Genomic DNA, 27,893 nt, shown 5'->3' on the forward strand with positions numbered 1-27,893 from the left:
TGGGCACATCTTCAGCACAGCAGCGCACGGGCATCCCCATCACACCCACAGACAAAAATCTCCTACGTTTTGCAGCAATCCTGCACAAGCAACTTTCATCCTGCAGCTGCTAACTCTTTTTAGCCTGTTCTTTTTAGCTACTCTTTTTAGCCCGTTCTTTTTAGCTACTCTTTTTAGCCCCTCCTCAAAACCTCATGTATTTTACTGGGCTGGGGAGATGGCTGCAGTCTCAGGGCAAGCAGGGCTTTGAGGAGGGACACAATGCCCAGGTAGCTTTTGTTACTTACTGCCCTGTACCTGAGAACAGTCTTGTGCAGTGTGGAAACTGAGGGAAGAGGTGTCTCTCACAGGGAGCAGCCAGCTGTCCCTCAGGAGAAGCCCCTCTGCCCTGTGAGGCGCCAAGCAGAGGCAGCCAGGAAAGCAGCCAGCAGCACAACCACCGTACTGTGGAGGGCCAGCGGCGCAACGCCCCTCCTGAGGAAAGTCCTCCCCAGAAGCAGCCCTCTCGCTGCCTCCCTGCAGGCGAGGGCTTTAAAAGAGGGGGGAAGGACCTTCTCAACATGGCGGCCGAAAGACGGCTTGCCCCGCCTCCCCGCCCCACATCCCCTCTCAAGATGGCGGCGCGGAAGGGCCGGCGGCCGGGCCGGAGTGCGCCTGCGCGCCGCGGCCCGGAGTGCAGTGAAATTCCTGGCGGGCGGGGGGAGGAGGAGGTGGCGGCGGTGAGGAGGAGGAGGAGGAGGAGGAGGGCGGCACGGAGCCACGGCCGCGCGCCCCTGCCAGGGACCCTGCGTGCTGTGGCGGCGGCCGGCGCGGAGCCAGACCCCCGAGGGGCGCGGTGCGGGCGGGCTGAAGGCCACTCGCCGCCGCCTCGGGCGCTCGCAGCACCAGGAGCCGCGCCGTCCCCGCCGCCGCTGGGACTCCCTCCCCGGGCAGAGAGGGGGAGAATGACGGAGCTCCAGTCCGCCTTGCTACTGCGGAGACAGCTAGCAGGTACCCGGGCTGGGGGCCGGCGCGGGCGGAGGGAGGCGATCCGCCGCGGGGGGGTGGGGGAGCGGCGCGGAGGCCGGCCCCCGGGGGCCGGGGCCTGCGGTGGGGGAAGGGGCGCCGGCTCGGGGGAGGGGGCGGGCGGCCGGCGGGGGGTGTGCGTGAGGGGGAAGGGGAGATTACGGCCCCCCCCGCCGCTCTGCTGCCCAGCCGGGAGCTGAGGGAACTAGGCCGAGGGGGGGAGGGGGAGCCTGCCTGGCGATCGCTGCCAGGGGAGCCGGGGGGAGGGGTGCGGAGGGCCGTCATGGCGGGGGGCAGTGCTTCCTTCGCTGCCCCCGTCCCGTTGGCGAAGTGGGGGTTGGCAGCGGCCCTGCTCGCCCGTCCCCCCCTGCCCCGCGCCCGGCAGCTCCCCGATCTCTCTTTGCGGCCCTGCCTCCCCGGCGCGGCGGGGGAGAAGGGAGCCGGAGCTTTCCTCCCGGCAGCGTGAGGGATGCGTGCGGGGAAGCCTTCGTGGTGTGAGGGCATGTTTGTCAGGCAACGAAAAGAAGCGGAGGAGGGAGGGTTCCCCCCCGGAAAGGGTCTTTCAGGCGCGGGGTGAATCGCCCCGCTGCGCACACCTTCCTGTGGGGACCTGAGGTGCCCCCGTCCCGCCTCCCTCCGCGGCTCCCACCCTCACCTCCCGTGCCCTGCGCCGGGGAGGCCGGATCGGGAGGGGGAGGCCGCTTCCCCCTTTGTTGTCAGGAGAGGAGCAGCGGGCTTAGCAGGCGCTGACGGGGGGGAGAGGACCGGGCAGCACCGGGATCCATGCGGGGGGGGGGGTACACCCGGCACTGGGGAGGGTGAGCGGGACTGCCCGCCGCGTGCTGCGGGGCGGGGGGGGGGGGAGCCCGCAGGGAGGGGCGAGGGGGTCCGCCGGGGGCGAGAGGGCGGGACGGGTGCGGGGAAGGAGGAGTTGGAGACTGGGCTCGGGGACAGGAAGGGCCGAGCGCCGGGCCCGACCCCCGCCGAGGCGGGAGCGCGGCGGAGGGGAGCGGGGTGCCAGCTTGGCTCCGCGTCGCGAGTCGTCGCCGCGCCCCCGCCCCCTCCCTTTGTCCCGGGCGGGTGGCCGCGCGCGCTGGCCCTGCCTGGGCCGCCGCCGAGGGGACCTGGCTCGGCCCGGCCCGGCGGCGGCGCGCATGCGCGGGGCCGCCCGGGCGGCGGGGCGCACAATGCAGCTCCATGTGTCGCTCGCTGCCAGATTTAAAGAGAAACGAGCCGGCGGCCGGGCGCGGCGAGGAGCCCGCCGCCACTCCCTCCCCCACTCGCACATGTTCCCCCGCACCCTCTGCCTTCTGGCTTTCTGCGGCCGGCGTAAAGTAATCCCTTCGAGAAAACGCGCAGGTCTGCCCAGCACCTTGGGCGAATCTGATTGCCTTTCTCGTCCCTTACGTAAAAATTGCTTCATACCCAGATAAGAAAATGTGTGCTAGGTGTACCTAGACTCGGACAAATACAGCGTTGGCTGAAGTTTGCTGAGTAGCCGTGCAGAGGGAAGGGGTCACTGGGTGGCAGAGGAATTCCTGGAGAACGATTTTGGCCTGAGATGTCAGTAATGTCTTTGAAAGCATAAGGGTGGAAAACAACATCGGTAGCAGTAAGGAGGCGAAGTTGCATAACCAGGTATAGCAAGCTGGTGATGTTTGTTGCATCTACAGCACTATCATCTGGTTTTAGTTGATAATAAGTTTGAGAAAGCTCAACGTAGTTAACTATTAGCCCAGGATTTTTTCACCCCTTTATGGTAACATTTAAAAAAATTACACATACTGCAGCTGGTGAACATAAGCATGCACCTCTTAATGGCTTAGTAACTACTGAAGTTGTTACTGTCATTCAGTGAGGTGCCTGCATGTTTGGATGTGCTAAGAACAGCAGGCTTACTACAGGAGCTCCAGACTGGATTTGGTGTGAAGCTTCTCTTCCCTATAAATGATCCTCTAGGGAAGCAACAGTGTAAATATTTGCTCTCTAACTTGATAAAAATGAGCATTTGGTAACCTCATATAGTTCTTTGGCTGTCTGGAATTTGTCTTCTAGCTGACTAATTGTGCTCCGTGAAAGAAAGTTTGACATTTAGCTGAAGCCTCTTGATAATAAGTATTAGCTGTCAGCTTCTGTTGTGTAGTTTTTCTTCTTGTCTTGTGAGGTCTTAAGACCTTCTGTAAGCACAGGCTGGTTGGATATCTAAGTAGACTTGTAGACTGTGAGATTTGGGGGGGTTAACTTCTCTTTACTTTTCCGCTCACCCTTTTCTGAAGGCTTCATGTGTAATAGCAAAAACTGGTAAGCTTTTCCAGTTGCCCCTCTTACTGCTACTGATTCAACTGTGCTGACTCAAGTACTGCAACCATTTGCATGTGACATGCAACTCTTCTGTGGGGTTTTTGTGTTTTAAGTAATATTAGTGCCTTTGGTGTCCCTTTACATGTATTAAAAAAAAAAAATGAAACCATATTAAAAGTGATTGTGAGTGTGCATACTTAAGTGTGCGATGAGTACTGAAGAAGAGTCTTGAACTCTTCACAAGTCCTACCTGGAGTAAGTGACCTGAGAAAGAGAATAGTTTCTTCCATATGTGATAACCTAAGTAACAACTGAACTGAGCTGAAACTACAATCTGACACTGCTTTTTCTGATGGCAGGCTACTTGAAGTCGCAATGCAGAGACTGAGCTTCATGATGCCTGATCTTCCTTCCCTACTGCTGACTGTCTTCTTCCAAGTCTCAGCCGCTCCAATGTGTCCCTTTGTTTACACCCACATTACTTGTTCTACCTTAAAACAAAAATCAATATTGTGGTATTCTTTCCCCTGGTGGGGCTGATACTTCAGTCTTTCTGCTACATGCAGCTTTTGCGTTATATCAAGTGTGGTGAGTCACTGGATTGTACCTAGAGGTTGGGTTTTGGAGGACGGTGAATAGGCAGTGGATATGAGTTATGTGAACTAAACTATTTAAATTGCTCTAGATCACTCGTCAAACTAGCAATATTCAAGCACAAGAAATCTGAAGTTGGAGCTGTTAGACTTGGAGCCAGACATCCAGAAGTGGAGGGAGGTTGAAGGGGGAATCTGAAACCCATGTAATGGTGGAGCTGTTGAGGAATATAGAAATTCTTTAATGGGTGAGACCCTGGATAGCTCTTTTCAATGCCAAGAGGAAAAAACAATGACAGGAGGAGCAGCAAGGAAAGTAAAACAGTAGTTCTCAGAACAGTCACCTCTTTTGTCTCCCATATCCTTTGGTTCTTAATAAAGGCATTATGGGGAAAATAGGTGGCTACGGCATGTAGCACTTCAATGAGTTGTTTTGATTCTTGGAGGTTTTGTTAAAGTCACAGTGAACTGGTAAGTCTTCTTGGTTGTCAGTGAAACTTAAAACCGAGGGTCTTATCAAAACACAGGATGAAACTTTACAACGTAATCCCAGATTGCTCCAGTAAGTGTATGATGGCAGACTTGTATTTTTTTTTTTTTGGAGCAAGCTGGCTTGTGTTGTAACTTAAGCAGGTAACATATATACAACATGCTTGTCAACTTAAGTGGCATGTTCCGCATGCTGATAATGCTCTTAGAGAAGGGCTATTCAATGACAGTTACAAAATAAAACTTCAAGTTAGATGTGGGTTGGCTTTTTGTTTTGTTTTTCTCCCCCCCTTTAAAAGGAGGCAGGAGACAACTGAGAGTGTAAAGCTACTCTTCCAGTCTCCAGAGCTGTCAAGCCCAAGGGTTTTGCAGACTGAGGCATTTCTCTGAATGCTTTTATTTCATCTTTCTGCCAAATCCTTGCTGACACAGAGACTTGTTAGAGTAGGCAGACTTGTCTAGTTCATCCAGCAAAATCATGTAGGGAGGATGCAGTTAAATCAGTAGCATACAGTGGAACCAGAAGTGCAAGTCCTCTTTAACATAAACATGGATTACTGAAAACAGGGCAATAACCATGCCCTTGTTGGCTGAAGTTGTACTGTGTTGTAAATATTCTCCAACTGAGGTACAAAAACCCCCACACTAATATTTTTCCCAAACATGAGAAACATGGCATTATTTCAATTTAAAGTGTATACAGCTCCTCTTTCAAAGTAAAAATGTCTAATTAAAAATTAACAACTTGGGAAACTGTATTACTTAATGTGACAGTTCAACAATTCTTACTTCCTTGTGTGGAAAAAAAGCTTGTAGTGTAATGTTGAGCTAGTTGAATTTCTGGCAATTACATAAGATTTACTTTTAAAATGAGTAGTGAATTCTGAGGGATTTATGGAATTAAAATCACTTTATAGATCGAAGCTGAGATGGCATATCTCTTGGGTGGCTGGTGGTATAAGAAGCCTTTGTTTACAGTTTAGTACTGGCTATTTATTGGCTTACAGCTGGTTTGTCTACAAGATAATCATTTGAGTGGCACTGATCTGAAGTATTAAGTTGATGCTAGTCCGCCTCTTAGCTTCCTTGGAGGTTTGTTTGTATGACCAGTAATATTCTGTATGATCCTGAATAGTTAAGATTCCAAGGTCCTGCACATGTCAAACTTCACTGCAGTATCACTTAAAATGCTATAACTCCACTGCGGTTTTTTTTAAAAAGGAATCTTTCATATTTTTAGATAACCATCAATCTTGGTTGCTCTGATGCTTTTTGGGATGCTTAGATACAGCATGTGTGTACCACTCACCTTAACACTCTTGTAGTCTAGGGCCCTGTTATAGCTGGTAAGAGAATCCTGTTTCTTGTGAGGATGTGTTGACAGAAGCATCAAAGCTACCTTGCTCATGCTGACTTTACAGATAACGTCATTGCTAAAACACATGCCTTGTTATGGTGACTAGAGTCTGAGCAGTACAAGCAGCCTGAATTTCTGTTGCAATGCAAATAACAACATGGCTGTGACGTCTGGCAAACTTTACTAGCCGCACATGTTAGTTTTTCAAATGTTCCTCTTGCAGAAATAAGCTGAACTCTGCCTCTTCAAAGAAAAGAGTATTCATGAAAGCAGTCGCAAGAGCAAAAATTCAGGGATGCTGGCAGTTCTAGAAAGTGAGGTTTACCTAAACCTCAGAATGGAGGGGCTTGATGACTCAACCACTTGCTTGAATAGGATGAAGCAATAACAACCTGCTTCATAAGCTTACCCCTTTATGGGGCAGCTATAGTCACAGCCAGTTGGCTCTGGCTAGGTCAGCTTACTAATCTTTCAGGGAAAGAACCAAGCTTGCCATAAATGATGAGTTCTTTCCTTCCCTGCTCCCCCCAAACAAGGCATTGTAAGTTACACCAAACTACGGACATATCTGGGTCTGGCAGTAAAGTGACTTTGTTCTGTTAGAGAATGGTGGAGTGGGAGAATGCTGGATATCCTGTGAAATAAGGAGCAAATTAATACCTATTGTGAAAATACTTTCATTAGAAGAATTCCTGCTTTATTGATAAGATCTTTTATTTGGAGATGTTAAATCACCCAAATCCCACTAAAATGTCTTGCCTTGTGTGATTGATAGTTCCAACTTCAGTATTGAAGAGCTATCTGCTGCAGAAATGTAAACTGTAATGATTTGTTGATTTGCTATAAATGTCTTTTTTTTTTTTGGTTTAAGAGAAACTGATCTGGGATAAATCAAGTTGAATGAATAGTCCTCAAATAAAACCACATGTTGTAATTATAACTGATTCTGCCTTGACTCTTCTGTATCTCTGATTTATTTTTTTAAATGCAAGGAAGATTTGGAACAGTACGTACATATTCAACTAAGATAGGATTACTTGGTCCCTTTTGTGGTTGGTATTGGTACAAGTTGTTTTTTTTTTCTTCTTCCCGCAAAGCCCTATTCTAAACAGTTTGAAAGTAAGTGAACTTTGTAGGTAAAACTTGTTTGCATCAAATAGGTATTCTGCTAAATTTTCTTATGTGTTTAATGCAACCTCTGTTTTGATCTAGATGTTCTTGTTTGCCACATGTAAGGCTGGGGTTTTTGAAAGTCTGTAAGTATGTGGGGTATTCTGCAGAAGTAAGCTTCAAGTATTGGTGCAGAGTAGGGTGGAAGCATTAAAAAAAAATACAGCATTTTTTCCAGCCTAAAGACTGGGTTCTAAGAAAGTGGAACTGAACTGAAAGGTGGCTGCTGTTCTGAAAGTGTAAACTAACCAAATACTAAAATGAGTGTGCAAAGTCAGGTGCCTGGAGAAAGAAGAGCAGGTGGCTTGGGTGAGGGAGAGGGCATGTGACTCTTGAAACTCGCACTGTCTGCTTTTTTGTCCCAATGTATGGAAACAGAATCTGGGTAACACTTCACATGCAGGCCTGTGCTATCACCATGTTGCACCTGGTCTATGCTTCAGTTCTCAGTGGTGTGTGAATATCTGTCAGTAGACTGGTCTTGGCAAGATCTTTCACTTAGGGAATCTAGTAGGTCTGAGTCTTAGGCTGTCCTCCAAGTGTAAATGTTCATATTTGCTTCTCCTTCCTACTCTCAGGTCCAAGGCATATCAGCTGTAACAGAGATCAGATACCCAAACCCTATAAGAACACGAAGTCTAGCAATCTAAATGAAATAGGATTCCATAAAAATAACTGCTCTCCTGGGCATGAATATTAGCAGTGCTTGTACAGGTTTAGAATAATATTAAAGACTTCTTCATAGAAACCCTTTTGTAAAGGCTTTCACATACAGTCTTTCTGTATGTGAATTGTTAGTTAAGGGAAACCTATTTCCATGCTGTCATCGCAATACCTAGTATGTCAAACTGGCTGTTTTTTTAGTTGGCTTGCACTTGGTGCTGATCTAAAAGATGATGCTGTCAGGAGTCACTTAAAGAAATGTCTTAAAACAATTCTGAATAACAATATGGCTCAAATTAGGATATGTAAACATTTTATTCATATTATAAGCAAGAGAGAAAGCAAGCTGGAAAAGTGTCCTTGACTTGTACAACAACTTAGTGTATGATGAAGAAAGCTTCTGATGAACTCTTCAGATGTTAACATCTCCCTATGGCATAGTCTCGTGATACAGACTTTCTAGTGGATTTCCTAGAATCGTGTTCTATTCTTGTATCTAAACCACATGCATCCTAGAGCTCTTAGCTCTGTTCAACAGTGCTGTTTCATAACTGATGTGTATATGAGTGCTCAGAAGATACTTGGATGGAATTTTTTTGTAGCTTTAGTCTGTTAGTAGTTTGCAAACAGCTGTTAAGAAGTTAATTAACTTTTCCTGCTGTCCATGCTAAACTCAACTACATTAATACAACCAGCACCTAGGAGGACACTTGTCTTGCCAAATTCTAGCAGTTGTATGCAGTAGACACCTGAAGCTTTGTAGGCTCCTTTGTAGGTGAGAGAAATAAGTACATGTAGAGTGTGATTCATCTGACCTGTTTTTGACATCTGCTTTGGGAAGAGATAATCATGGAGTCTCAGGAACTACTTATCCTGATAAGATCTCTGTTGAATGCTGCTGAGGGTGACAGGCAGATGCATGTACCCACCTAATAACTGTCTTGACTCTTAAGAGTGGAAACATGCATTGCACACTGAGGACAAAATGAAGGTGATGTTTCTATTATACCGAGTGTGATAGATGCATGTGGCCCTGTGCTGCAGTTGACTCTTTATGGGCAAACCACTGAATGTTGCCTGGTGAGATACTTGTTTCTTTTCAGGTGTGGACTTCAGAATCAGGGTTCTTCCAATCCTTTTGGCTATTCTTGTTCTTCCCTTCCTCCTACCATTTCCCCCTGAAATTCAGACCTTATTAAGAAATTCTTTTAACAGATCTCTTCAACCTCCTTCTTAACCTGGGTGATATAACTGTGCTAGAATCTGGTGTGATGGAATACACAGCATGCTTCAAGCAGTCTAGCTAAAGAGGGCTCTTTAGGAAATGCTTTATCTCAATTTCTACCAAAAATACATGATTGATATTAATTTGAACATGTTCTAAACTTACTGCTGAGAATCTTAATTCTGGAAGCATAACTATTTCAAAACATAAAACAATACTGTGGAATTCAAAGGTTTGCATCAGTATGTTTTGTATTTCCAGTGTTCTGTGGAAGCTGATTTGGACAGGAAAGTAACTCAAACACCACCTTCATCTTGAGAGAAAAGACTTGTGGGTACACTATTCTGTGCAGTTACTGAATTCCAGACATTTGCTCAATGGCAAACACATCAGGGGAGGGGGAGAGAGACCTTCCTTCTGTGTATGGTAAGCGTGGGATGTTGGAAGAGGACTGGTTTGAGTTTGTACACAGAAGGCTTCTATGTAAGAAGAATGCTACAGAAAGATGTTTCAAAATAGGTCATCTCTATTCTTGCCTGTCTTTAAGACTCTCTGGTAAAATGGTGCATGGGAACAGACCATGGGCTGAGTAAACTGGGTTGCCGGGTCAGGTTGGTGGCTGAATATCTGTAGTCTAATTTGCAACTGCATGAGAGCTGGCTTTGAGACCTGTAAGTTGAGATTAATGTCTAAAGGAGCATTGACAATGCCTATCAGCGGCCACCTCAAAGGACTTAAGGGACTATGGGGAACTCCTTGAGAAACAAGACAGTACCAAAGACCTGCAAGCTTCTGGTTAGTGTGTTAAGAGTCAGTTTTCAACTAAATAGCTAACCTGAACTTCCAGTTGTCTGTCTTCAGGTATGCCACAACTCATGGGAACATGGAGCTACAGAACATACATGACAAAAACTTGATTCTTAGCTTATGTCTAGAATAACGTGACACCTTAGTAGTAAAAATTCCAGTCTCTATCTAGTCAAGTTTGTCTAGTACTATAACCTTAATCTACAGACCCATAGTGGCATTACAGGAGCTTCTGCCTCTTCACTTTGGGCTAGTGCTGCTGTCCTCTTGTTTGCAGAACTGAGCTGTGGCTCTGGCTAGGAAGTTGATCAGGAGTAGAAACAAAAATCAAACAAAAAACCCCAACCTTGTCTTCCATCCTTCCAAGACCTGCTTCACTGTGCAAATCCTTGGAAGACTCTACAGGTATAGCTAAGGAGATGATGTGCGAAGCATGTTGATGCAGCTGTGCATGAAGCTGTGTAGCACTGCACTGAGATGATTTCTGTGAGCAACTTGCCTGTTAATGCTAACTATATAACCCTCCCTACAAATTTTCTGACTGGAGGGAATTAGATTTGTAGAAGTTTGTAATACTGCCCTTATCAACAGGCAGTGATGTGTGGAGCACTGGAAATTAGTTAGTTGCCAGGCTGAAGTTAAGAGCCAAATCCAGAGCTGCTACTGAACTGGTTGGTAGAGATAGCTCTAAGACAGGTTTGTCTTAACTGCTTCAGTCTCACTCCAAAATAATTAGTGTCCTTCCGAGACTGAAACTGTTCTGTCTTAATTACTATCTTATTTGTCACTGCCAAAGTGACTACCAGGAGTGTGTGCATATCTCGTGCTATGTTTTGTCTGAACTTTTTGGATGAGCTTCTGGAGCAAGACAGGACATGATGAAAGCAGATGATACGGAGAGCTCTGGGAATACAGCTTTGCAAGGAGATCATGTTGCTTTATCATTATCTCAGCCCTAATCTTCTAGAATCAGAGACTTACAGCTGGGTGTGCAGGCAGAAAGGAAAGTCTGGGAAGTCATAACTGACCTCAGTTAAGTAATATAACTATATGGAAGTCACGGCTTGGGGTATGAAGAAGAAGAGTCTAGAACGAGGATTTTCAGACTGTACAGTTGTTTGAAGCTCCTGGACTAGTGCTGAGACTCACAAAAAACAAGCAAGAAGAAAGCCTAATGTATAGCAAATGTAAACCTCTGATATGGCCTGCTTGTTCTGGGAACGCTTAACTTGTGTGTAAGTCAGCTAGATGATTTCTCCAGAAGCCTTAGCTAGAACTTGGGCTGTCCTGTCTCTGTTTTTGTGCTGGACTCAATCCACTGGTTGCACAAAACTCAAGCACTGTGTAACTTAAAGAGGCTGCTATTAAAAATAATGTAGAAGCTTATGTTTTTGAAAGCTTTGGTCTGTGATGTAGCTTAAAATACTCTGAGGTATTCATTTGCAGTGGCTGGCTGGTTGAAACGTCAGGCTGAAAAGTTTAGATGCCGTACATAGCTGCTACACGTAGCCATGGGGCTGTTTCTGCTTAGTCATTTTTGTTGACTCCGTTTTGCCTTTGGATTGGTGAAAGTCTCTTGGCTTATATAAAGACAGTTTTAGTGGGTGTGGGAACATCAGTAGCTTGGTGTCGACTGAACATGGAAACTGGAAGCATAGTTTATGGTACTGTGTTGGCTCAAGTTTAAGGCAATGGTAACTTAGTTCTGCTTTAGTGAGAGCTAAACCGCTAAAGGAGCACTGTGTTGTGTTGGCAGATCATGTGGGAGACTAGGCACTGGACATTAAAGGCTGTTTTAGACTTAAACAACTCTGTTGGATTATGGGTCTGTAGTCTTCATCTTCCAAATCAGGTATTGATTCAGGACTGGGATTAAAGGGACTGAATGTCTAATTTAAAGCAGCCACAGGATTCTTTCTCCAGCATGTTGCTGCTTGGCAGCTGTCCAGGTTTGTGCTGCTTTGGCTGTCAGCTGCTGCTTGAGCTGCAAAGGACTCTACCTGCAACTGCTTCTAGAGTGAATGTAAGAATTTTTTTTTTCACTGAAGAAAAATTTCTATTATACTAAACTATCAGAAATGCAGAAAATACTGGCAGAAATACTAAACCATAGTGTGTAACATATAGTAGCAAGTAAATTGCACTGTTAGGCATGGACAACAAGATGGAAATGTGATCATATACTCATTTACATTTAAAAAGTACAGGATGTCTTTAGTTAAACAAGAAATCTCAAAACTAAATGTTGGAAAAATAATGTGGAAGGATTCAGTTCTTCATAGGTGTCTGACTCCTCTGCTTTGCCAGGACTTGTAGGCTAGCTCTTCAAGAGGCCTTTGTAGAGGACCTGCACCAAAGGGCTTGTTCCCCCGTCCTGGCTGGGGTGGGAGGGGATTGAATCCTTTGCTTATGAAGCATACTCACCATCCATGTGTTTGTCTAGGAAAAGTCCTGTTCCGGCTGCAAGTAGTTAACTACTGTAGTTGGTAGGGAATGACAGACGCAGCGAACAGGTGTCTCGTTTTCTTGAGTGCAGTGTCGGTGTCACCAGAGGCTCTGGCTGGTGGGCAGAAGTCCCTCTGCCTAGCAGCTGACAACTCTGACTGAGGATTGCGTGTCTGTGCTCCTTTCTTGCCATAGTGGCATCACTATTCATTTGGGATTGTAGTGCATGGATTTCACTACTGTGTGAGTCTCAACTCATGAAGAGATAGGTGGTACTACTAGTTAACTCTTTTGATATGCAGCATTGGCTATAGCCAGGGGAAAAAACCTAAACCAAACCCTAGGCTTCAGTGTTTGCAAGTTTTAACGAGCAGCAGCTCTTAGCTATCGATGTTAAAGCAGCCAAGGCTGATGTTTTTCATGTCCCAGTGCAAAACTTTCCTGATATTTCCTTCTTTGTCTGCCAACCAGCCATGAGTTGATGTTCAGTTTGGCATAAATAATCTGGATGGAAAAACTCATTTTAACTTGCCTATGGTAATTCTACATGCCGCTAGTGGAGAAGGTGCCTGAGCTTATACCCATTGTTTTACCTCAAGTTAAAGTATTTGTGCAAGTAGTAGCTATTTGAGTTATGTTTCAGTATTGCTACTGTGGAAGGAAAATGAGAATCGTTTACAAGCAGAGACTGATGCTACCTCCTTTAAAAGAAGTAACATCATAATTTGCTTTATAGGCAACATCCACTAACCAAATTTCCATAACTGCTGTAACTGAAGATTTTTTTGCCAATGGCTGTCCCCTTCATACAGTTTGCAGATCTTGTGCAGTACAAGAGTTGGCATCCAGCAATCTTACTCCTTCCCACATGGTCTCTTGCAACATAGTGCTGCAAGGTCTTAGGTATGAGTCAGAGTGTAAGAGTTGGCTTTCATTGGGAACAAGTACATGAAAAAATGTTTCAAAGGACTTAAGGATAAAAAAAGTTACTGGGAGGCTGAGACAGATGTAAAAAGAAATGGAGATAGCATGAATCAAGAAACAGAAGAAAATCTGTATGTTGGATCGAAAATAGTGTGGCACATTTAGATAGAGAAGCATGCTGAATTTGCCAGAGTCTGAACTTCTGGCAGGCTTCTTCACAGTCTTATCACTGAGAAGTGATAACTATCAAACAATAAGGAAGCTAAATGTGAGCAGCTTGAGTTACAGCAGTTTACACAGAACTTGGCATAAACCGTTTTTTCCCTGTGGAAATGCAGAAATGAGGGAGCTTGTGTTTTGGAGCCTTAAATTCGGGTTTGCAAGTCTTAAGGTGAGATACTCTAATATTTGCACTCTTTCTGTTGACTTCTGTAGTTGTTATGCTGGATATTCTGTATTATAATACTAATATAATATCTGAAAGGATGACTTAAGTGTCCTGAACAGAGGTGGCTTTTTTCACAAGCAATAGACAATTTTTTTTATAAAATCCTGTATGAAAAAGCAGGTTATATTCAACTACTAATGTGGTGGAACTTTTAATAGCTGATGCTGAAGGAATGTCTGTAGTAGAGAGTTAGTAAGGGACTGGTGAAGTCCTCACTTCATGTGAGGCACTCACCTAATCTGTCTGCCCCCTTTACCTAAAATTGAATAGAACTGTTACTCAAGCTCATGCAGCCGTTTCCACAAAGCTTCATAGATGCCAGAGGGTGAAAACCGGTCTGCTTAGTGGAGGTGTGGCCATGCTATAGTTTTTGGTTTTGAAGCTTGCAGCTTGGTTAAATAGCCTGTGATACTACCTTTTGTTTCAGGCATTGTCTTGAGAAAACATAACTTGGTTCAATACCTAAGTCTTTGTTCTGCAATTTGGAGAGTGAATGGTTGACCTCATCTGCTGACTGAACCCCTGCTGAGTAGCTTCTAAGAAAAGCCCTTCCAATACATTTCTTGGGATTTTAGTATTGAGTCATCTATGTGGATAAATTTGACTCTGAATTACCAATGGCCAAATAAAGTCGGTATTCCTGCTATCTACCTACCTCTTCAGGACCTTGGTCCTTCATGTGAGCTGAGCACTTTTTTTTTTCCCTGGTGTGAACTTAGACTCTTCTGTGTAGGGTTTGAATGGATTCTTCTTGCATTTTTTTAACCATGCTTTAAATAGTTAAGAACTTAACTGGTGAACAGTGACTGCAAGCTTATGGGCAAATCAGTTTGGACTTAATATAGCCTTTTCTCCGTAAAGTTATGAGGTTCTCACTTGAAGTTCTTCTGCATGTACCTGAGGGCACTATAAGCACCTCTGAAATTAAATCTGTAATGCCTAGAAATCAACACAAAATACAGCTACTGGGTTTACAAAGAGGGAATATGTAGACTAACTGTACTGTGGAATATAATAATGAGGGCTGTATAATGTCTGACAGGATTTAAAATAAGTGCAGTAGTAATTGTAAAACAAAAAAAATCCCTAATTTAATCTGGAAATTGCTGACCAGTTTCTCCCCTTCCCCTGTCTTAAATATCGAAGATCCATCAGGACTTTGTATGTACTGTTGGAAATGCTGGATCAAGAATTTCAATTTGGCATCCATGTGGCATTTAAATTAGTTTTTGACCTGAAGCTATTGGTTAGAGATGTTCTCTCCCTCCCCACACCACAAGCTGAATTTTATGCAGAACTCATTTGAGGTGCTTATTTCCAAATCTTACGCTTTTTCCTGGAGCAGGCCGAAAACAGAAATTCAGTGGACTCTACATCTAGGTCTGACTTCTGCATAGCTATTTCCAGATAAACCTTCTATCTGGCAGTAACTATATGAAGTAGCCTATAAACTTAGAATCCTGCACTGCTTATCGCTAGTGGTTAAAACTGTGAAACAAAAAAAAAAAATCCCAAAACCTAAACAGCATTAACAGCTTATCTTCTATGCTCTCTTCTAGTAGTTCAGAACGTAGTAAATCATTATCTCCAGAATGCACTGGGCACAGGTCTCAAATGCTTTCAGATTCTGAAAAAAAATTATTTAAGGGAAGTAGGATGTTAGTTTTAAATAAAAACATAGTGTGACTTTGTTCTTCTGTTAACATTCTCTAGAGTTAGATATAGACTTTAGTTTAATCTGGCTTCTCAGGGTTCTTATAAATATACCTATTGGTATCTAGTTTAGGAGACCATGTCCCACAGTTCTGAATTACTTTGGCTCTTCTGCACATGATGTACTTAAATAGTTTTAGAGTCAGACTATGGGTCTTTGCTCTGGCAGCATGCTGTTGTGTGTGGTAGGGAGTTGAGGATAACTCATCCAGGCTATAAGTCCATCAGTAGGTGCCAAATCACTGAAAGTCATGGGGTTTTTGTCACGTATAGAGGCATGAGCAAAACCAGCGAATGCATATCAGACACCTAAAGTCACTCTTAAATTCTCTTTCCTACACAGAGCTCAACAAAAATCCAGTGGAAGGCTTTTCAGCGGGCTTAATAGATGACAATGATCTTTATCGATGGGAAGTCCTTATTATTGGTCCTCCAGATACACTATAGTAAGTACTGATACTTATACAGAAACTTAAGTGAACTCGGATTTACTAGTTCTAGTTTGGTCTAAGTGAGTAGAAGTTAACCTAAATCTTCGTACTGACTAAGTTAGGTAATGCTGTTCTGTTGCTAGTAAAATAACCTGTAAGTAGCTGAATTTGCTATATAGAAGTTCTAAACTGCTTTGCTCCCCTGGGAAAATGCAACACCGATCCCTTTGTACTTGAGAAAGAGTAGGCTATACTTAGAGGTAGCTTCTGTTTTCTTATGCATTTAAGGCAGGTATAATCCACTGTTTGCTGTTATTGCTGTGAGGCTCGGGTTTAGATGATAGTACAATTTTAAACCATTACAACATCATGCTGGTGACTGTAGAAAAATACTCAGAGGGATGTAGTTGGGGAAACTGCAGCAGACCATAGAATTAGCCTCAAGTCCTGTCAGTTTGAGGTGGGAGAACTTCCTAGTGTGACCTAGGGTACCTCAATGTTGATCAAATTTGAATTGTTGGCAAACCTTGCACAGTGGGCTTCAGAAAGCTTATATCTTTATCCTAAGGACTGGGTTCTTTTAACTGACATTTGAACACAAAACTATGCAGTTCATACAGTAACTTCTCTTCCTGGACTTAAAGTTCGCTGTGGTTTTGCACTGCTGTATACCTGAAGCACTCTGGCACATGCAGTGCGGTTTGTTTTTTTTTTTTAAAAAAAAAGAGCTCTGGTTAATTGAGAGAATGATTTCTCTTTCTCATAGAGGTTATATGATCATCTAGTCTAGCTCCTGGGAAAAGGTTCTATGCCCAGAAGAGGTCAGTTTAAAGTGTAGCTCTTGAAGATGAACTCTGTTCTCCTTCATTAAGCTGTTCCAGTGGTAAATTACTGATACAAAAAGCCTAGTGACATTTACTTGAGGTCAATTTTAGTTCCAACATGAAGTTGTTGTATACCTCTGTCTGCAGACTTCTGAGTAAGTACTTAGGCACAGTAATTGAATTGCTTTGCTTCTCCTCAAGCTTACTACATTATGATTCTCAAGTCTTGCATGAGATGAATTCTCCAACTTCTGTTGACCTCTTTTGAACAGTCTTGTAATGGCTCCATTATATTCTCATGGCCACTTTATAAATACTGTCAGTAAAGAAATACTGCTTCTAATTGAACCTCTTCTCATATGTTAAAAATTGCGATAGCATTTTTTCCCCACTTCAATAAGGTGCTGAGCTTGCTTTAAGGCTTTTTAGATAAGTTTTCTTCTGTTCTAGTTGCTGCTTTTAAAGATAGTGTTATACCGAATCCTTCTTCCCTGGTCTGTTTTATGACGACAGTAGAACATAATACTTTAAGTTAACCAGGTGGTTCAAAATTTCCAAACTTTAGTCTCATTCCTGGTCCCACTTCATTTATTCCGAGTTTACCTAAAAAGATTCAGTGCATGATTCTGACAGAGACCTCTGTATTGCGAACATTGCTAAAAATTGCACTGATTTCCCTAATTGATAGCTGTACTTCATTAACTGGTTTCTAATGTGTATCCAATTAAAGAGCTGTATTTATATGTAGCTGATGAGGGGCAACCAGGGATGCCATACAGCCTAGCAGCTTTAGGATCTGCTTCTTTAAAAAGGGAAAGAACCATTCTTTCACTCTGAAAGAAAGGGCTTAACTGGTTTGGGGCTATCAACAAATGTAATTTAACTCTCCTTTGTCTTGACTAGTATGGATGTTAAAATAGCCAGTGTTTCTGGAATTCTTACCCTTCCCAGGATCAAGGATTCTTTGGAAACTGCCTCCCTTTTCTAAAACTTTTGGAAAATGCATGTTGTGGGTTCAGATCCCCTCAGCTGCTTTATTTTAAGAGCCAAGTCACTTAGATGTAGTGCTTTTTCGGTTTGGGGGTGGCTTTTTGAGACACTTGCTAGAATTGCACATCTTTGGTTAGCGGTGGTAAAACTTGTTGTTTTCTCAGTAGCCTGTGGGCTTTGGATATTGGCTCCTGCTCCTCTACAACTACAGCAAAAAAAATTGCACTGAACAGCTTTGTCTTCTCTACAGCAATTGTTTTGCTTGCGTGGCTACTGAGGAGTAGTTTGTCATACTGCACATCTTGTGCCACCTTCTTTGGAGGTTATTCCAGTTTTTGTAATCGCTGCCTTTGCAATTTCAAATTTTGTTACAAACTTCAATTACAAGAAATGACAGTAATAGGGCAAATGTTATAGTATTTACATTAGCAAGGTATTCCATCTATAAGGCTTCCCACTTAATATAGGATTTCACATTTTTCAAAAGGGACTATTCCTGGGTATTGAAACGTAGTTATTTAAAAGAGGGGAAAAAAAACCACCCCAAAAAACCCTAACAAACTTAACCTTAGTTAAAGATGGTTCTGTAACTCCACATAAAAAGTGGATGTCTCTTGTTTATTATTGTTTTCCAGTTTAGTCAGTAACTGTAATGCAGAACACCTCACTGTCATGTCTGAGTCCCTTAACTTAGTGTTTAAAAGGTGGTATTGGAAATATTTTTACAAAGTAATGCTGTAGACACAACTATAAAGCTTTCTGTAAGTTTTCACTGGGGCTCACTGCTGCAGACTGATACCAAGAAATTAGGAGTGAGGTGTCTAAAGGGGGGAAATAAACAGGTATCTGCTGGGCTGTACTTGAGAAGGGGAGTTATTGACAATATCTTTTTTGCTGTTAGTAAATGTACTGGGAGGAAAAATCTAAGTTGTAATTCCAGATGGTGAATTCCTTGGCAGTTTTTTGATATTTTGTGTGTGTGGTTTTTCCCCTCTGGAACATCATAATTCTAAAAAAGATACAGTGTTGGGGAACTGGCAGTATCTTGTGAAAGGATCTTCTCAATCTAGGAACTCTCTGCATCGCATATGGAAATGATGGTACTCTTAATTACTAACATGATGTTAAGCTGTGTGAGGGGTAAACTTAGAGCTTTTGATACATCAGTAAGTTCCAATCTTCAGCTTAAGCTTACAAGAAACTCTACTAAGATATTTTTGATTCCCCAGTGAAGGTGGTGTTTTCAAGGCTCATCTTACTTTTCCAAAAGACTATCCACTGAGGCCGCCAAAAATGAAATTCATCACAGAAATCTGGCATCCGAATGGTAAGAAATGTCGAAGTTTCGATTTCTTTTTGCAATTAAGAACTAAAATGTGGTGAAGACAAATGGATACATTTCTGTTCACGTTAGAAATATGAAACTCTGTGTTTACTTTGCTATCTTCACTTCATAAAGAAGTAATAACCATGGCAGAGTTTTTAATAGTGCTGCTTGGAGACACTGCTCCTGAAGTATTTTCGGAAGCTACTGAAAGTAGCTTCTTGAATTCTTGGTAACAGTTCAGAAGTTTTTTTTTCCCTAAGTGAGAAATTCTGGGCTGAGGAGAAACTTGACTTCTATAGCTGCCTTTTGTTATACCTTCAAATATTTCATTTTAGTATTACTAACTTGGCAGTTCAATATAGAAGGCCCAAGGTTGTCCTCCTCTAGTGAAGCATGAAAGGAAGTAACAGCATCTTTTAGTCCCTCCAAAGAAGATTCCTCCTAATGATTCATTTACTTATGGACTGCTGGACATAGATGGGAAGGTAAAATAAAATGGAAGAAGGTTTTTACTGGGAAGGAGGAATGCCCTTCAGCTTCTAAAGTTATTATTGAAGTTGTAGATGTTGAAAGCTCCCATCCTATGGGACAGAGAGACCTTTTTGATGCTGTGTCAGTTTCAGCTCTGGAAATACCAGAGTGCTTGTCGGGCAGTTTTTAATTCCAGCAGCTTAAATCATATTCCAATATGTTGCAGTAATATCCAGCTCATGCTGTTGCTGTGGGGGAAAAAAGTCACTGTCTAGTTTGGACTTAATAGAAAAAGCTTTAGTGGAAGCCTGTCTAGTCTTGAAAGTTGCAACATGGTGTTAGAATTAAGTCCTTCTTACCCATGTACACTCTCTGCCAGAGGTCCAGGCATAATAACAGACTTCTACTAAGCCCTATTTATTACAGATTGAGTTCTGTAATAGTTAATTACTTTCCTTTTTTATAAAGCATCTTCACCAACATGTTTTCAGACTAGCTGGAGTGAAGATTAACAGTTCTATAACTATCCTGAAGAAATGCCAGCATGTTGTTCATTACTGAAATATGCCTTCTTCTATTTTGTAGTTGACAAGAATGGTGATGTCTGCATTTCAATTCTTCATGAGCCTGGAGAAGACAAATATGGCTATGAAAAACCTGAGGAACGCTGGCTTCCCATTCACACAGTGGAAACTATAATGATTAGTGTTATTTCTATGCTGGCAGATCCCAATGGCGATTCTCCTGCTAATGTTGATGCAGCGGTAAGATTTTTCTTGGTCTGCCAGTTGTCTTCAGTGTAGAAACCTAAACTTGCAATGGAGTTTTGCTTCTAGTTTGACCAACAGTACAATAACTTACGGAAGAACCTTTTATATCACAGGCTAAGGCTACCTTTTTGTTGCGAAAAGCAGTCATTTGTGGCACAGTATTACTAGTTAGCCCTGGGAAACTTCTTACAGATTGCAAGGGAAAGATGCTGTCAAATTCCATAGGCAGTGGTTTAATTTCTCCTATGCAATAATGCATTTATTTATAGTAAATAATATGCACAGAGGTACTTAATCGGTAAACTTCATCTGCTTTAGTCTTAAAAAAAATTCAAGGAAGCTGGCTGTAAAATCCTGTGTGGCTATATACACATAGCAATTACAACTGCTGTTAAGTTTAGCTGCAGAGTTAACGTATTTGAAACCTTTTTTAGTTCCAAGTATGTTATTAGTATAATGCAGCAAAACTTTTGTCTTGGAAATTATATAAGCTGTTAAGATTTATTGATTTGAATGGAAGAAGAAAATGTGGTGGGGGTCCCTGAGTAAAATTATGTTGTGACTTTGCATCCACCTCTCTACAGCAGTCTTCCCAAGTCATGGATTAAAGCAGTAGGTTTGACTGTAGGTCTGTGCTTTGAGAATGTACTTGAAAGCTTCACCAGGCATCTGGCCTTCAAGTCTGGAGGAAGTGTTGCCCCAGATTAGAATGACTGGCTAAGGGTTGAGGAAGAATGACCTGGTTTATAGTCAAAGACCAGGATGAATCTGCAGTAAGGATTCTGTCTTAAGCGAGTTGCAAGTGTTTCATGCAGCACAGTGTTTCTAGAGTGTGGGCTATTCTGCATGGGTATATAAACACAGCTATCAGCTCTCTAAAAGAGCTGCGTTTATAGCAGAATAGCAATTAGACTAATAACTATTTGTGGTGAGGAGAGAAAAAATTCTCAGTTCTGAGGGGAGTAGGGTAACAGACTTCAGGTCCCCTTTATCTGCGGTACACCAGCATACTTTCCTTTGAATTACTCTAGAATTGCAGTTCAGCAGTGACTAATACATTATATCCTCTCTCAAAAGAGAGGTTCTAGGTCTTTTAACTAGGATAGTGAGGAAAAGGAAGATGGTAATCGGAGGATGCAAAGTTTTCTAGAAACATATTAACCTGCTCTGTCAAGCTAGCTATACCTTCCCAAAGTGGGTGGGAGTTTATTTTCCTGAAGCCTTTGATCTACTGTGCTGTTAGTATTTCCAAAGGTGTTTGAGCTCTGCTGAAAAATCATCATCATGGGAATAGTCTCATGTGGAACAAACTTGATGGGAAGAAAAACAAACACAAAAAGTTGTAGTGAAGAATTCCCTCATTTAACATCCTTTTTGAGTGTTGGACCCCCTCTTCTTGTGTCATGTAACTGGTGGAAACAAATACCCAGGACACATGGATATTTTCTGCTCGCAAACCTGAGAGCACTGGAAGGAGCAAGTTATTAATTAAATGCTAAAAGTACAATTAGAATTCCTCAGTTTACAAACTCATGTATGTTGAATGTAGCTGACCTAACACTGGAGAGAGCTTGTACTTTAGCTATACTTGTCACCTTCCTAGCATCACAAGCTTTTTAATCTTTCTGTATTGTGCCCCACTCTCTGCCAGCCACTTCAGGAGTGCTCCCCTGCCCCTCTGAAAGAGAGGTGTTAGAAAACTATGAATTTATTTACCTAAACATTAGGGTAATGGTTGAAAATGTCTTAAGGAAACAGCATTTTCTAGCCCAGCTTGAAGAACAAAAACTTAAGTCCAAATCTGACTGTGAGGACAGTACTGAGACATCACTTTGGATGCTAGGAACTATTTTTTTCACTGTGGTATTAGATGTTTCAAGTAACTTTTAAACTTAAGGTGCTGCTTGAGCAGCTTACCCTCTCCTGCTGGATTGTAGATTGCATCCTCTTCATATTAACCAGAACATACTCATCAGGGTAACGAGGAATCGAAGGCTCATGCTTTATTCTGAGCTGCTATCAAGATGTCTTCTACTTGGTTTACTAAGTACAGTTTACTGCAGCAACAGTATTTGGCAGTTACTAAAAGATACTTTGTCTGCTTTCATTAGTTTCTGGTTTTAAGTGAGTCTAGAGAGTATGGTGTTACAGGCAGTTCACAGCGTTATAGGAGCAGGGGATATACTCGCTTCCTGGAAAAACGAACGACGTATGTTGAAGTACTGTCTCTTGGAGTGGGAGAAAAATGAGGGATAGGAGCCTGAATAGATACTGTGAGAAGCAAATAGAGCAGTTCATGACCTAAAATAAGAGTTTTGGAGAGATTGCTGTTGAATTGGAAACTTCGCTTGCTATTCAACTCTGAACACTTGCTTCATAGAACTACAAATATAAAAAGTAGAAACAAAAACTAAGAATTTGAGGCTAGGAGGGCACAAATTCAATGCTTTTCTTGGCCTTAAGCCATCTTGTGTAAGCTGTCTTATGTCCCAGTCCAAGGAACCAAATGCTTACTGTATTACTTGCTGAAAAAGAACAAATTAATTAGTAGTCCTATTTGTGCTTTCACTGGAAAGATAAGACATGCCGGGCTTTACAGCATGCTGACTGGCTAGGTGAGCTTGGAGGTGGTGAATGTTAGGATATACTAGTTACCCTAATTTTCTCTCACTCAAATGTGCTACAACCTTCATTGTAAGTAGGGGGTGAAAAGGTGTTGCATACTAGGTTGCTTCAGGTAAAACAGTGTGGGTTTTTAACCCCTGCAGTAAGAATATATTGCTTATATCAAAAAATTAAGAACTGTAGAACTTACTTCATTAAATGAGGGGTTCTTCACATTTTCCCACCACTTCCTTGGCAGTATCCAGCACATCAAGCTTAGTCACAGTGTATGATGCTCCTGTGCTTTCAACTGAGCTTGTCATGAGGCTGGCACAAAAAAACTTAAAACTGGCTGTGCTTTTCCTGTGGGATTTGGTGATACCACGGTGTGCGTATCTCCAGGTTCAGACTTACCTCTTGCCTCTCCTACTGTTCATCTTTATCTTTGTTCTTCATCTGTGTAGTTCTGAAATTGGAGACCATTCCTACAGTTGTGCTGAGTATTCTGTTAAGGTCTTCCTCACAAAGCCAGTATCTTGCAGCTGTATCTAACTAGGAAGTGTTTTCTTTCTAAGGACGCTGCTGTGCCTCTCCTGAATACTGTGACTTCTGTATTTCTCTCCCAGAGCGTCCTGGCTAGATTGAAGGGGAGTTGAAACTGTCCTAAAAATCACAGAATAACTACTGCTCCATGGTAGCTGTGTACTGTTTTTTATCACTGTGGTTAAAAACATTTTCTCTAACCCATAACAATAGCTTGTCTACAGTTTGAGTTTGCTGCTACTTTGCAGGCTGAAGTAAATAGATTTTGGCCTAGACATGGTGAAATATTGGTAGCCACCAGGTTAGTCTTGGAGTATGCCTAAAATCCAAGGAAAGGCTGTGTCCTCACTGTCTTATTGAGCAGCTTGCATAGAAACCCAGAGCAAGCTTTCAAAAGTCCTTAATGTCACAAGTTTTCTGTGACTAGCCCAATGACTGTAAACAAATTTTAGGTGTTGACTAGATGGCTAATCTCTAAAAACACTGAGTCTTCCTAGAACTTGTATGCTGTTATAGGACTGACATCTGAAGGCTGTCTATTCAATTACAGAAAGAATGGAGAGAAGACAGAAATGGAGAATTTAAAAGAAAAGTTGCCCGCTGTGTAAGAAAAAGCCAAGAAACTGCTTTTGAGTGACACTTATTCAGCAGCTAGTAGCTTCACTTTTTTCAGGGTAAGTATCCTTCTAAAGGCAAGTCAGTTACCTAAGTTGAGGATTTCCTGCCTAAGTGTTGCAGAACTATTTTTTTCCCTCAAAAGCTCAAAAAACCCCCTCAAACAACCAACCTTTCTTCTCAGCTGCATAGTCTCAGTGGATTTCTTCGGCTGTATGTGATAGTAAAGACTAAAAGAATTTTCAAGTGCAGTAACAGCCCTTTCTGCCAAGATTGGGGAACTTCTCTAGTACTCTTGCATTTATGCTGTTCAAAAGTTGAAATTCTCTTTATTATTCAGTATGTATCCTGCTTTATTAATAGTGCTTAGGGGTTACTAGAGCTGTAATTGAGGGGAGTAATCATTCTTTCATATTCATTATTGTGAAGAACACTTGTTTGAATCTTAGCAAGACAGGATGCTTTATCTCAAGTTCATATATATATATATATTTATGTGGAGTTTATCTTGCAGATGTTGGTGGCACGTTGCATGTAGGTTTTAAATAAGACTTCAGTGAAGTTGTTAGGAACCATTCGGAAAGGATTGCTTCAGGTATCTATGGGAAGTTTAATAGAAAGTCTACTAGCATATTAGAAAGGATCAAGTTGAGACATTGCCCATCAATAATATCAAGAACGGTCATGTTTTCTTCAGCAGCCCCAAAAACTTTTTACTGGGGAAGGCTAAGGAATAGCTTCAGAAAAACAGCTATATTCTACTTGGAAACTGAACTGTAGCATATCTGAGAGCCTGGACAAGTTTTGACTTGAGAGTAGCTGATGTGATACTTACGCTTTATGCCACCCATTTAAAAATGAGCTTCTGAGTCAAGATAGTAACTCTAATTTGAACAATCCCATCCTCATTTTAATGGGACTTTTTTTTAAATATAATAAGCTCTTGTGGAAAGCTCTGTATTAAAATGTGGTCCTTATACCTGGCCTTTGGTCACTTTAATCTTGTTATACCAAGGAAAAACTTCCTTAACTAGCTAATAATTTCCCTCTCTTGCTTTTCAAAGCAAAACAGAGCTTCATGTTGAAGCTGCCCTTTCTTAATGGTTAGTTTGGCAAATAAACTCCTCTGACCCGTTTGGCTGGAGCAGCCCAAACCCATATGTACTAATTAGCTTCAGCATATAAAACTGGGGGGCGGGGGGGGGGGGGAAGTACAGCACTGTATGTAGTTTAAAGGGGTTGTACTGTCAGAACAACTAGAACAGTTTACTCAATGCTCCTGCTATTAGTTTTTCTTCCCCAAGGTTGTACAGGAGGTACTCCCTTTCTTACACTTTTGTAAGAATGGTGGAGCTTGGGGGTGGGGGAAGGCTCCATCTATGACAAACTAGTACTGCAGTATCTCTTCTCTGCAGAAGTGCTTTGATTGAACGGAACTTTCTCCAGTATACAGAAAGCATGAAAATGCTTCATGTTGGTCAAACAACTAAGCAAAGGAACTGAATGCCTTATACAACTGCTTATAACTAGAGTGTAAGAATTGCTAATGCAGCTGACAGTTTTTTCTGTCTTAGAGGAAGGGAGTAACTGTGAGTAATGCTCCAGAGTATCCTTAACTAACCTCTGCTCTGTTGCCATGTTAAACTTGGCCATAATGAAACAATGCTCAGACAAATATTTTAAGTAATCGGCTGTGTTGCTTTTTTGGAAGGCAAAAGCTTTTCTAAGTCCTGGTGACTCCCCCTCAATAAGTGATGGGCAATGAATTGGATGAGAAGGGGCCACAGAGCTGGCTTCAAACAAGCACAGTCTGACTTGGTAACTGTGGTGGTGTTGCTTAATGAAGCACTGCTGTGCTATTTTGTACTGCACTTCGCTGTTGAAGCAGCATCCATCATTCATAGTAAGTGATACATGGAAGTTTCAATGATAAATCTGCAAGTTTTTAGCCCTATGTGTGAATAATCAAATACTTATACACTATGCACTTGACAAGCAATGTGAGTAACAGGAGCCTGAAAGTCTGATAGTTGAGCTTGGATATGCAGTATGCAGCACTAACTCAAGTCTTTATCAGGTGATAATTTTGGATTTATGCATCTTCTGTTTAGAGGTATGTAAAGTTCTTGAACAAGTAATGATTATCTTCCTTAGCTTGAAACACTGCTTAGCATCTTTAAAATAAAACCCCTCATCATCCTCAATTATTTTAATAACTGTGATTTCTTTGTAGGTCTCCAATTGAGAAACATGGCACTGTTTTTTTTCCTGCACTCTACCCACCTATTGCTGGACTTCTGTTGTTACAAGTTGGCAAACACTGGCTGGAACTGGGCTGCAATAAAACATGCCAGTTATCAATGCTGACAAGAGCCTAACAAGTGCCAACACAAGATGATTACGCATTTTGAAATCTAATGAACTGCTTTAACCTTCAGGAAGAATTGTAAAGATGTGTACATAGCACAACATGATCCGGATAATATATATACTGTTCATGTACATCCACAAATACACATTGTACCAAATAATGCTGTCTGTAGTTAGGAATAGAATCGTGTAAATTCTAAAGATTTTAGCAGGTTTCTCTCTCCCTATTCATTGTTTCCTATCAGTTTTTAAAAAAAAAAAAAAAAACAACAACTTGTGAAGCATGTCAAACTAAAACCAATTAGGATAAAGTTGTTTGGTTTTTTCCCAACTTTAATTTTCCTTTGACCCACTGAGGCTTAATTAAAATCTCTTGCTTATTAAAGCTTAGTATCTCTCTTTTGGTTTTTGGAAATGTGCTCCCTTTTATTTCCCTCATCAGAACTTAAAATTTTCCTAATTAAACCCTGAAAGGATTTGCTATCAATTACTTGTGTCTTCTTTTTGATGACCTTTGTAGTCTCAAAGGTGCTTTATTTTTCTTCCCACACCTTTTTTTAACCCAATTGCACATACTTCTTGAATTGGGTATAGCAATAAAACTGGCCATGGAGCACCCTTGAGCAGCCTGCTGGATTTTTAACTTCCAAGGGACTTGAGTGCTTTCATTTGGAAGTTCAGTTGACTAAGTTAGTCCAAGATAGGAATGAGCTGCTTCTTAGGGGTGATTTTTTTTTTTTTGCCTTTTTCATTGCCTGTTTGTGGGGTGGGGTGTGTGTGGGGAGGCTGGTTTTTTTCTCAAGGTTGAATTCAAGCATGCACAGCTGTAGGCTTTCAAATGACTAACTTCTGGGTTTGGTATCAAAAATAGTTTCCCTCCTTTTCCCTTTTCTCTCTTCTGTGGCCCTTCATATTCTTTGCCTTCTACTTCAGAATTTTCCTCACCTAATGTACAAAGAAAATTGCGATGTATATTTTCATGTAATTTGATTTTTGGAATTCTGTCACCTTCTGTAGTGAGTTCTTCCAAAATATAATTTTTTCCAATAATAATGTGTCAAACTGGCTGTCTTGAGTATCTAAATAGGAAGGGTAACTACAGTTGGAGCACAACTTACCTGAACATCTTCAACAACATAACATCAGCAAACACTTGTTGAATTGGATATACTGTATTTAATCTTGAAATAATTAAAAAGCAACGGAAACACACACCTTTCTTCCTATTGGAACCATCTTTGGTCCTCCAGTGAGCAAATACTAATCTCAGAGTATCTGGTAACAAGAGTTTTCCAAGCCTACCTGAAATACCTTTACTGAAGAAACTTTATACAGGAATTTGCAACTACTTGGCTGTTCTCTGCTCTGTCACAGGTTTACCACAGCTTTTAACAGCAGAGAGTAATCCACTAATAAGCAAGAGTTCCAGTGTTAGAGTCATCTTAGAAGAAGCCTTCAGTACTAATTTGCTTTGTTTCAGGTTGCTGTGCCACATGCATACACTAAAAGGTGTATATTACAGGTTTCTTGAGCGGTGGGCTGGGGTGGAAGGAGATGACAGTTACTAGTGGCAATACAGCCGTATGGGATGAAAAAGCCATTTAGTAAGTGTAAGATGACTTACAAGTAAAGGTATTGCTTCCTCCTACAGGTGTTATAGATAACATAAATGTGTTTAATGTCCACACTTACATATTTGGTAACTAATTACTTTGAGAAATCATTAGTTATATTTGCTTTTAATTGGATAGCCTGCTTGTGTAGGCAGGCAGATGCGTGCAGTACTTCTGAGCTATTAATGCCTAGAC

General features: G+C 42.0%; 1 protein-coding gene across 1 annotated transcript; it reads left to right on the plus strand.

Moving 5' to 3' along the window:
• Positions 1 to 876: 876 nt before the first annotated feature.
• Positions 877 to 27,782, plus strand: UBE2G1 (ubiquitin conjugating enzyme E2 G1). The gene is made up of 6 exons (XM_059829239.1): positions 877 to 990; positions 15,484 to 15,586; positions 18,615 to 18,712; positions 19,769 to 19,947; positions 23,651 to 23,774; positions 25,949 to 27,782. Exons 1-5 carry the CDS (start codon positions 945 to 947, stop codon positions 23,735 to 23,737), a joined length of 513 nt encoding a protein of 170 aa, XP_059685222.1. The 5' UTR covers positions 877 to 944; the 3' UTR covers positions 23,738 to 23,774; positions 25,949 to 27,782.
• Positions 27,783 to 27,893: the final 111 nt, after the last annotated feature.

Source organism: Gavia stellata, chromosome 25 (assembly GCF_030936135.1).
Source record: "Gavia stellata isolate bGavSte3 chromosome 25, bGavSte3.hap2, whole genome shotgun sequence".
Classification (NCBI taxonomy): domain Eukaryota; kingdom Metazoa; phylum Chordata; class Aves; order Gaviiformes; family Gaviidae; genus Gavia; species Gavia stellata.

Excerpts from the sequence above, each read along its gene's own strand:
- UBE2G1 (XM_059829239.1), top strand. The coding sequence starts at position 945 with ATGACGGAGCTCCAGTCCGCCTTGCTACTGCGGAGACAGCTAGCAG. Across the intron at positions 991-15,483 it reads ACTGCGGAGACAGCTAGCAG|AGCTCAACAAAAATCCAGTG; the intron begins GTACCCGGGCTG and ends TTTCCTACACAG. Across the intron at positions 15,587-18,614 it reads GGTCCTCCAGATACACTATA|TGAAGGTGGTGTTTTCAAGG; the intron begins GTAAGTACTGAT and ends TTGATTCCCCAG.